The sequence below is a fragment of the Fukomys damarensis genome, unplaced genomic scaffold (genome assembly GCF_012274545.1).
Source record: "Fukomys damarensis isolate Sample0158 unplaced genomic scaffold, DMR_v1.0_HiC HiC_scaffold_39, whole genome shotgun sequence".
Classification (NCBI taxonomy): Eukaryota; Metazoa; Chordata; class Mammalia; order Rodentia; family Bathyergidae; genus Fukomys; species Fukomys damarensis.
The window spans coordinates 62,995,268-63,007,063 of record NW_022900951.1 but is presented as its reverse complement, the minus strand read 5'-3'; the positions used below and the strand labels follow the sequence as shown (position 1 = coordinate 63,007,063).

General features: G+C 33.6%; 1 protein-coding gene across 1 annotated transcript in view; it reads right to left on the bottom strand.

Annotated features, from left to right (window-relative positions):
- Positions 1-4,780: 4,780 nt before the first annotated feature.
- The window catches only part of Tent5d (terminal nucleotidyltransferase 5D), a 24,587-nt gene continuing 17,571 nt past the window's right edge, over positions 4,781-11,796 (bottom strand). Inside the window, exon 3 of the mRNA XM_010605022.1 lies at positions 4,781-6,129. Within this exon, the coding sequence (XP_010603324.1) occupies positions 4,902-6,110 (1,209 nt within the window). The 5' untranslated portion in view covers positions 6,111-6,129 and the 3' untranslated portion in view covers positions 4,781-4,901. The remainder of the gene's footprint in view (positions 6,130-11,796) is intronic.

Here is an 11,796-nt window from a genome sequence, read left to right as displayed (position 1 = left end):
TTCTCTTTAAAGATGAATTTAGTTGATTTTAAAATAAATCAATTTTGGGGGCCAGGGATTTAGCTCAGTGGTTCTGCTGCCTGCCTCACATGCTCAAGGACTCGAGTTCGATCCCTGGTATAAAAATAAAATAATTCAATTTTAATGTGAAACACTAATTTATACTTTTTATCTTGCTGATAGTATCTAAAAGTAATTTAGTTGACAATAAATATGGAATTGTAATAGTTATTTGACAACTGTTTTCAGAATTTCATTGCCCGAGTAATATTGGTTTTTCAAGGCATTTAATACCCAGTCTTCCCAAATTACCTACAAAATTCCCCAAAAGATAAGATAATTTATGCAGAAATCTTTTTGTTCAAAGAGGTCACATGGCTTAAAGAATTTTTTTTTGTAATTTTCTTTGTTTAAACATCTACTTGTATATTTGTGTCCATTTTGATTTTATTTACGGAGAGGAACATTTATAAAAACATTTAAAACAAAAACGTGAAAGCAATGACTACATGATGTAAGTTTTTCTTTTAAGTAAACATTTTTATGTGAATACTACAAATAGGAATTTTTATCCTTAGAAACAATAATTTATAAGGCAAGAATATGGCAGTATCTTTATGATTTTCCTATTGATATTGAGACATTTCATATAGAAGTCTTCTGTATATGTTGTCTTCCTATAATAAATATTAGTGTGAGCACTAATACCACTTCCTATTGCCTTTTTTTTTAGTACCGGGGATAGAACTCAGGACCTTACACTTGCCAGGTAGGTGGCTGTGGCACCACTAAGCTTTACTTCAACCCTGTATTGCCATTTTTATGGAGATCAAACTCCCCTTCTTATATCTACAGGGCTATAGCAACACTAAAACAAGAATCCAACCCCCCATTTCTAGATTTTCCAATTGAGTCAAAGGACCAAGTGCAACTAGATATCTCTTTATGGCATAAATTGGGCTACTTACTTATTAGCATTTTAGAGAATATCTTAAATTCTAACACCATTCTCGAATTATACCAAGTTAACTGACGTAAACTGCCATTAAATTACATGGATTGGCTCATTCAATCCATTTATAATTTGTAAGTTTCAGAGAAAATTTTACAAAAGAGAGCCCTTTAAAAACATTTCTCTGTTAGAAAGGCCAGTTTACACATGTATAGTGGTTAATTATATTGTCCAGAGGTACTAAAAAGTATATCTAATTCATAGTCTTTTTAAACAATAAAGATATTTTAATTTTTGAAGGATCACTAAAACCACATGCATAAAAATAATGGCAAATCATCCATTGCTCTTGTAAGGGGTACAAATGAAAAGTTTTTTTTTGTTGTTTTTATTGTTGTAGTACATTAAACAAAAAATTTGTGAATAATCTTACATTCTGTCATAACAAAACAAAGAAAAACAAAAAGTGTAATGTGTTATACCCAGAGACTACTGGTTACATGTTAAATTCGTCTACAAATAGCATATAATAAAAACAGTAGGTGTTTGCTCAAACTTATGAACATCAAGGAAAAAATTCCTAAAGAAAGTACTTAAGAGAAATAGACTGACATTCCATAAAGCTACTTCTAGTTATAAATGCTGAAGAAATATGCATAAAACAGAGCAGTTGGTCAGCAATACAATTTTCAATACTTATATAAATTATACCATTATAACACACAGAAAATAAGTACAAAGAGGAAAGTACAACTGAAAAAACATATTTCTCATAGTGCAAAGCAAGTGAAACCCAGAGTACATTAAAAATTTTACACGTTGCCAAAATGTTCTTCATGAGAATGTTGACAAAATTATAGTCCAGTGTATCTCACGATCTTGTTTAAATGTTCATTTACAAAGTCAATTATTATTCAAATCTTCTAGGAATGGAACTGCCATGTTCTTAAGTCAATATAACTTTGTAAAGCATAATAAATTTCAAAACTTGGAAATTTTTCTCAATTATATATTTAAATTTCTCACATTTTTAAAGTGAATAACTATTTCCAGATAATTGATACACTGACTGAAAGAAGCTTTAATTATATCTGAGGCATTCTGCACACTATATCAATGTTCAACATGAAAATGTTTTTAAGACAAATTTAAAAAAACATTTAATTTATATGTATTTTAACGTAACACTGCTAATATAACAAAATGGAATTTGGGTACAGGATACTTTACTAAATGGGGAGTAAGTTCATAGCTACTCCAGCTCTGATATTTTGTCTTGAATGTAGCTAGCTACTTTATCTCTCAAAAGAAGTTAATTTTTCTATTTTGTGTGTCTTTGATTAAACTGTACACACATCATTGTTACAAGAGTATCTCTGTGCTGAAGTTATAACAAACCTACAAGTTGAACTTTAATACTAATGTGTGGATATTTATAAAATTTAATATTCTGGCTTAAAAGAATATATAACTGGATCTTACACAAACTTTATACAACTACATCAAATGTTTTTCTCTTTTTCAAGTTTGAATAGGTTTCTGGAGGAAAAAATCCATCCTAAACCAAAGCCCACTCTTAGATATGTATACACAATAAAATGGCTATAGGTTAAATAGTCAAAGATCATATGGTTTACCTCCAATAATAGGACACATTCTGTAGAATGAATTGTTTTATAACTTTTATCAACTCATTTAGGTGATGAGGATAGCACTAATTTATTTATAAATAAAACTTTCCAATTAACAAAATGAGATAAAACTCCTTCTCAAGGAAGTTAGCATAGTCCTGAAGAGATACTCATACAGAATTGAAAACATTTTTTTTTCTGGTTGTTTGTGAGCAAAGGAAAACCTATCTTAGTGATGGTATCTATAAAAAGGAATGCATGAGAAATAATTCTATAGCTTTCTCTTCTATGATAGCATTTCCATTCAACACCTTTGGATTACTTTTATATAGAAAAATCTTAGAAATAGCAATTCTGAGCTGTTTTACAAGAGAAATTAATGTTGCAAATGTTGGAAGAAAGCATGTGCTTTTCAGCTATTTTTCCATCATGACTTAAAGCTTTGGGAGAATACTATTGAAAAATTGCTTTTTAAGGAAGAAGGAGCTTGAATTCTCAGTAAGATATTTTAAAAGCTAGTGGAGCATATGGTGGATAAAATATTTTCAGAGAGTTTCAGAATTCTATTATTTAGTATAAAATGCTACTCTGGAAAATACTAAACCTTTACCATTGACACCACTAATATGGTCCTTATAGTTTTCCTACATTGTTGGGATTACTTTGTATTACTAACAAATACTTTTAATTTATTTATATGTACTCACACTAACAGAAAAGTAAGGAGGTTATTTCGGGAATAAAGAATAATGAACATTAGCCAATAAAATATGTAGATTGTTGAATTTAATTTTAATATAGTATTAATAAATTTTTCATTTATTCCAAAGAATGGAGAGAGTTCATATAATTTAAAGATTTAAAATTCTGTATGGAAATATGATTATTAAAAATATACTGATGGCCAGTAGTGCTGTGGTATAAAATACGTCAAAAATACTGGTTATTTGAAAAGTCATATAAAGCGTACTTCTTGTGTTCAATATTATAATACAGATAAGACAGATTACATAGTCTGAAAGTGACACATTCTCAAAATACGATTATTAGGTCACCTTGCAATGGAAAAAAATTTTGATGGTGAACGAAAACTGAGATGGTAACTAAGAAAAAATCAGAAGCCAGTAGAAATATTAAAGTTCTCTGATGGTCTTATAAATATTCATTCAGGATAGCACCCTTTCTATTATCCTAGATAATATTGGTCATGGATTATTTTCATTTTAGGAAGAAAATATAGCTTTATTTCCAGTAGATTTGCTAGTGGTATTTTTGATGTAGTTAAGTAGACATTCAGATCTTTAGTAAATATATGCAATTGAATAAAATGTAGCATTATCCAAAATTACACCATTGAGGAGGCACTTGAGTGATACATTAGAAAATGATATTTGGCAATTGCAAAATGAAATGCATGCTTCATTTAGTGATAATGAATATATATCCATTTACTAAAATTGAATGCTTCCAGACATATTAGGATATTGGTCAATAGTTCATAAAAATGGTAAATGTTAGGCTCAAAATCTCTGCTTTCTCCCCCTTTTGGCCATTTAGAGATTCTTTTAAACAGATGATTATAGAAAACTTTTCACATTCAGAGTTGGCCATTTCACTCATCTAGTTATTTTGGAGCCCCCCCGCAAAAAGCAAAGAAAGAATGCCACATAACCAGTCGTAATATTAGTTCTACAGCTGGATGGTGTTATTTTCCAGATCTACAACAGAGCTAAAGGTCAAATTAGGTAGATGATAAATGACTAATTTCTTGTGTTTTCTGAAAACATTTTTTTCATCATTCCTTCAGAATTTTGAACCTAAAGTAATTCAATTGAGAAGAAATAAATGCTTATAATGTCCAGGATTTTATATCTTCTGAATCTTCTTTCTTTGAAATCGTGCCTTTGTACTAACTTGTAAAAATTTGGCAATGGTGTAATTCACCAGAAAAAACAGAATTTAAGACGGATTGATTAAATATAAAATTTTTGGCATTTGTCTTCAGTATATTTCTGGATTTTAAGATATGGGTTTTTTTATTTTAGTCAAAGATGTATGCATCTGCATTTTTCACAACAAATTTGAAATTCTGAAGTAGTCACTAAGAACTGAAAGTCAATTTAAGTGGTTCTCAATATTTGAAAATTATTTTAACTTGTCAGTAACATTTGAAAATATTTTAAAGTTAGCTCTCAGAATATAATGTATTTACTATGATGGTTTAAACTGTAATTGATGGAAAATACTTTTTAATGGAATAAAAAATAAAAATAGGTAATGAATTTTATAGAATTTGTAAACTTGCTTTTAAAAGGTGTTTAATTAAAGCTACGTTCCTGTTGCATGTAAGTTGCTTCAAACATACCATCTGGCACATGAAAGTGCAATGTACGATATGGCTGGAAGTAAATGGGTGGTGGTACAGATGTTACATAATAAATAGGGTACCCTCCTTCAGCAAGAAAATATGGAGCAGGTTGATAAAAGCATGTTACTTTTTCTGTATTGGGTAGAATATTCTGTTCTCCAAGTGCTTGTAAAGCCAAAATGGTGATCATGTGGAGAGTTTGTGTTCTTTCATGAGGCATGAGACAGACAGTGCTCTGATTCACAACACCACGCAAAGTCATAAGGTAGTTATACTTGGCATTTTCTTCTCCTGTGAAGTGGGTGAGCAGGTATGATTCAATTTTTTGTTGTTGTTGTGCTACATCAGGAAAATCAATAAAGAACCTAGAGCACATATAACCTTCTAAGCTCTTGATTTCTGCATCACAAACTGGCTTAAAATCACGAACCAGCAAGTTGCTGTACTTCAGAAGACCACCACCTCTAATTTCTTCAGGTTTTATGGTAGATATAAGCTTGTATTTTAAATGAATCATTGCTTCTTGGAAATTTCCATACATGCTTTCAGCCACCACAACAGGACAGGATTCTTTGGTTAAATTAACTTTTTTGTCATAGTACAATTCTAACACAGGATCCAAAATAATTTGAAAGGAATCCACGCTAAATTCAAACTGTCGTTTGAGTGAATTCACAAATTTTAGCTCTACATTCTTCCCAGTGTTATTTGACAGAGAAATGAGGCTCCAACGATCATGCTTATTGCAAATTTTGACCATTTTCTGCACATAAGCCTCTTTCATGATCTTTGGGGTAATCTTGTCCTTTTTTACACCTTTTGGTAAAAAGTCAAGTAGACAGCCTAGAACTGTGTCCTTAACAACCTGAAATTCTTGGTCACTTGGAAGTACAACAGAAAAAATAATGTCCAGATCTTTATAGGTGATTCCATTATGGCTTGCAAGCACAAAGCTTGCTGTAGAACCATTTAATCGGGTATCTTTAACAATAATCCCTTGCTGTATGAGTTGCAGTTTCACAACATGAATAATATCTTTTGGTTTTACCTCCAGTGTGGGGAAATGTCCCCTTCCATGAACTGGGACTACTTCATCTAATATGTGATCCAGTGTTATAACTTGTTCCCAAGACAGATTGCCGAATCTGATTTCAGACATTGTGAAGTCAGTAGGTCAACTATGGGGCAAACAAAATGAAAGGAAATGTTAGCATCTTAAAACCAATGTTATACTGAAATCACATTAAAATTTTGAAAACAGGCTAACTCTCAAAATAAATCAAGCTATAAAAGCCATCTATGAAAAACCATCAGCCAACATCATATTAAATGGTCAAAAACTGAAATCCTTCAAACTGAAATCAGGAACAGGACAAGAATGTCCACTATCACCACTCCTGTTCAGTATAGTTCTGAAAAAATTAGCCATAGCAATTAGACAAGAGGAAGAAATAAAAGTAATAAAGATAGGATATGAAGAAGTTAAAATTGTCATTATTTGCACATGACATTATAGTCTATATAGACGACCCCAACAACTCTACCAAAAGTTATCTAGACTTAATAAACAAATTCAGTAAAGTAGCTGGATAAAAGGGTAACACACAAAAATCAACAGCCTTCCTATACACAAACAACAGACTCAGAGAAGAACTGGAGAAACAACTCCTTTCAGCATATCATCCAAAAATATGAAATAACTAGGAATCAACCTAATGAAAGAAATCGAAGACCTCTACTCTGTAAACTATAGCACTCTGAAAAAAAAGATTTAAGAGGATATCAGAAAATGGAAAGATATACCTTGCTCCTGGGTAGGAAAAAACATAGTGAAAATGGCCATACTTCCAAAATGCTATATAGATCCAATGCAATCCCAATTGAAACTCCAACACCACACTTCACAGAACTTGAGAAAACAATTCAAGAATTAATTTGAAACAAGAAGAGACCTACAATAGCAAAAGCAATTCTAGGCAACAGTGACAAGGTATGGGATATCATAATCTCAAATGTAAAACTATAATACAAAGCTACTGTAACAAAAACAGCAAGGTACTGGCAAAGAAACAGACCCTAGGATGAGTGGAACACTTCAGAAGATGCAGAAATAACTTCAGACTTACCCAGCCACCTCATATTTGACAAAGGAGCTAAACACCCTCACTAGAGGAAAGATAGCCTCTTTAATAAATGGTGCTGGAAAAACTGGGTTTCAACTTGCCCAAGATTAAAACTAGACTAATATTTCTCACCATACAATAAACAAAAATAGAAATAGATCAAAGATCTAAATATTAAAAAAGAAACACTAAACCAGCTGGAAGATAGATTAGGTAGAACGCGTGAAGACACTGGTGTAGGAAAAGAATTCATGAACAAAACCTCAGTTGCACATAACTAGCACAAAGAATTAACAATTGAAATTTCATCTTATTAAAAAGCTTCCGCACATCAAGAGAAATGACCAACAGGGTGAAGAGACCACCCAAAAAGTGTGAAAAAATTTTACTAGCTGTTCCTCAGAAAAAAGATCTACTATTTAGAATATATAAAGAACTTAAACAAATCACACCTCCCAAATATAAGGACCCAATACAAAAATGCGCATCTGAAATGAACAGATATTTCTCAAATAGAGAAATAGAAATAAAAAATGAACATATGAAAAAATGTTCAGCATCACTGGTCATTCGAGAGACGCAAATGAAAACAAGGCTGAGATATTATCTCACTCCAAAAAGGAAGGGCTGCTATCAAGAAATCAACCAATAACAAATGCTGGCAGGGTTCTGCAGGAAAAAGGACCCCTTCTCCACTGTTGGTAGGAATATAGACTGGTGCAAATACTGTAGAAATCAGTATGGAGATACCTCAAAAATGAGGATTAGGGCCAGGGATTTAGCTCAGCAGTTCGGTGGCCTGCCTTGCAAGTGCAAGGAACTGAGTTCGATCCCCAGTAGCACAAAAAAAAAAAAAAAAATGAGGATTAGAGGTCCCATTTGACTCAGTTATTCCCCTGCTGTGCATCTTCCCAAAATAATTTAAAAATCATGCCACAGTAATACATGTGCACCCATGTTCATAGTGGCACAGTTTATAATAGCTAAAACTTGAAAATGGTCCAATTGCCATGAACTGGTGACTGGATAAAGAAGATGTTTATCTTTTTAATATATAAAATGGAGTACTACTCAGCCATAAAGAACAAGAAATTAGAGACATTTATAGCTTAATGGATGAACACTGAGGCCATACACTTAAGTGAAATAAATAGGACACACACTAAATACTGAATAGATTCTGTGGTGTGAGAAACTTAAAGTGTAACTAAGAATCAAAATGTGTAATAGACAATGTGAAATAGGAAGAAAAGGTCCAAAGGGGAAGGGCAAGTGGGAGGGGAAGGGAAAAGGAAAGAAGGGAAAGGAAAAAAAATATGAGAAAAGGAGAAAATGTAAGCAAAGACTTTGTAAATAGGGAGGCATGGAGGTTTTGAAGGGAGGGCAAAGGAATAGGGAAAAAAATAAAAACCAAGATATATCATGTAAAGGTACAAACTCCCAATGATGAATGTCATCATATTGTATAAATAAAATGTACCAATAAATTTAAGGAATAAAAAATATAAAGAATAATCCAAGCTAGTAATAGGAAATAAGTTATAAAGGTACATAAACATGTTTAAATCTAGTAAATTGCTACAATGATTTTATCAAAACTCTTACATTCACTGGTAAATGAAAACATTTTACAGAAATTAATTGGAGCTATAATTATTGTTAATGTAAAATTATGGCCTTTGTTAACCTTTCTTTTCGTAAATACTGTAATGATGGTGTTTGGTGGTAATAAAATCTGTTCATGAGATAACCATAGTACATCAAGGTTAATTGTCATGAATATTATTGATCAACGCAGGTTAGGTGGCGACAGTGAAGGAAAGAGAATCTAAAAAGTGTACCAGAAGAGAGGATGTACACACTGTAGCAGGGGTGATAGAGAAAGTCAGTTTGATGGAAGTTAAATAGAGAAATTTACTATTCCAAAGTCTGGCATCAGAAAGGTTTAGAAAAGGAAGCTGGATGGCTCCTGGATTGTAGCATTTCTTATACCTCAGGTCCACTGTATACACAATCCTGGGAAAGGATTGTGGTTTCTCAGGAAGGGAGCTGGTACTTCAGGGGCAGTCTGGCTAGTGGAATAGGCTCCCAATCCCTCCATGATCCCCAATGGGAAGAGGAATAGAGCAAAAAAGATATTTGCAAGCCAGAGTACCAGAGTGATGGAAAGCTTGTATATCACATGACCTTGGGAATTTGAGAACAACCTCATCAATCTGATTAGAGACCTGAATCTGAATGCTGAGAAAAATGCAACCTGGGGTTTTGTGAGCAATAAGTGTCTGGGGGCTATGGGACCCTGGGAAAACAATAGGCCAGATCCACCCAGATATACTTATTTTCCCATGCCTTTCCCATACACTGAGAGTACTGTACTTATGGAACATTGTGTACTGTCCAACCCAGCAGGTAGATATCCACAGGGAAAAACCAATACATCCTGCTGGGGATTGCTGAATGCAGGCAGCTGTGGGACTTCACCAAGTTTGTTGGTTAGAGAGTGACACTTTGTAGAGAGTGACTGAAAAAGGGCCATGGTCAGAGACAGAGGGCAGTGGTCAGGTCAGATAGTGTCTTGAGAACCCACTGGGCAGAAGGCTTGTGTAGGAAAATCAGAGAGGCAGAATTGGGATTTGCCCTGCAGGGAAAGGATTAAGGGAGCAAGAGGGATCTGGTAGACAAGTGGGTGCTGAGCCAATTACATAGCACCCTGTCCTTCCCAAATTAACTGAGGTGGTTAAATTTAGGGACAGAGAGAAAAACCTACATTTAGCCACACCCATAGAACTGCTTGCAACTGGGAAGTGTGCCCATCTAGCTCAACAAGCTTCCTTACTCACCGGCAGGCAATCTAGCAAACCACAAGACAGGAGCAGCTTGGAGACCTACAGTTGAACTCAGATTGCAATTTAAACAAGATTGTGAGGACATTTTGATTTTGTGCTTTTGCAATTGCCCTCAGGTTTTTTTATTATTGTTTCTATTTTTTCTTTTTCCCTTCTCTTATGTATTTTTTCATTTTCCTTCTCTATTCTGATTATTTCTATCTTTCTTACTCCCCTATCTATCCTCCCTTTGCTTTTTTTCACCTGACATATATATATGATACATGATATATGAGGTATCTGTCTGTATATGTGAAAAAGAGTAAGAATCAACTAGTGACTTAAACAGTACCTTTCATGGGCATGTTAGGGGAACCGTCAATAAAATTGTGCATAGAAGATCCAGACATAAGCTAATTATCAACACCTTAATAGGTTTTGACATTCTCACACTTCCCACAATCTCCAATTTCAATTCTTCCCTCTGTGTCCCTCCTCTAGCTCCAGAAATTTTCTTCCAACCCTCCTCAAATCTAGCTTTTTACTCAAAACCAACTCTAACAGAATCTGATCTCCTGTATCTGTTTTACCCATTGATACTTCCCTTCTCTCCCATTCTTCTTATTGACTTACCGCCTTTCTTTTTCTGTCCCCTCTCCTTTTATATCCAAACTGTAATGTGGGCAGTAGTATAGCCGAGTCTGTAAGGAACACTGATAGAAGGTTGAAAGTACTAACACAAGTTTTAATGTACATGGTTAATACATGCTTGGATCTGTTGACATTGTTATAACTGGCAAGGATTCCCTGCAAAATAGTGACCAGGTCCAACACAATTAAACTGAATCAGTCAAAGAGGTAGATTATTAAACACAAACAAAGGAAAGATCACATCACTAAAAAACAAACACTGAAGAAATCTCTATAATAATAAAGGTTTTCTACTCTAATTGAATCTCAATCCTTAGCAAAAAAGCAAAGCAAATAAAAAAACTACAAACAAACAGAAACTCTAAAGAAATACAAGTCAACAAAATGCTTCCAAAATCTCCCAATTCCCCCAAAGCATATTCAAGGGGGATCAATGGCAACAAAAAAAGCCAAAGGGCTGAATTATATAAAATGATAAAACAACAAAGGTCAGTGAATTCAAAGATGATATAACCATACATATATATGAATTTAATAAACAAAATGGTCAGTGAACTTAAAGAATGTATGAATAAAAAATAGCAGTGTTAACCACCATGATTCAAAACATGAATGATAAATTTAGCAAAGAATTAGAGTCTGAAAAGGCACCAAACAGAAATGCAGACAATGAAAATTCTGCTGAAAGTATGAGCAAAAAATTGGCAATGTGAGGAGAGAGTGTCAAAACTAGAAGATAGGGCTTATATATGAGACTATATACCAAGAGAAACCTTAAAAACAACAAGAAAAGAGGGGAAATGAATTCAAGAGTTTCTAAGGAATGAAAAGACTACCCTAATATTAATTAGAGTTAGAGAAAGTCACAACATGGCATGGATACATAAAAATATTGTATACAGAAATTACAGCAGAAAACTTTCCATGTATGGAGAAAGGATTCAACATACCGGTAAGTAAGGTATATAAAACCACCAAATAGCCTTGACAAGAAAACTTCTCCACACAAGCTATTAGTCAAAATTCCAGAAGTACAACACAAAAATAGAACTTCAAAAAGCAGTGGAAGGAAAAACAACAAATCACTTACAAAGGCAAATCCGGCCGCGTGTGATAGTGCAGGTCTGTAATCCCAGCATATGGGAAGCTGAGGCAGGAGGATTTCTGGGAATTCAAGGCCAGCCTGGACTACATAGTGAGTTCAAGGCTAGCCTGAATTACACAGAGAGACCCTATCTCAAAAAAA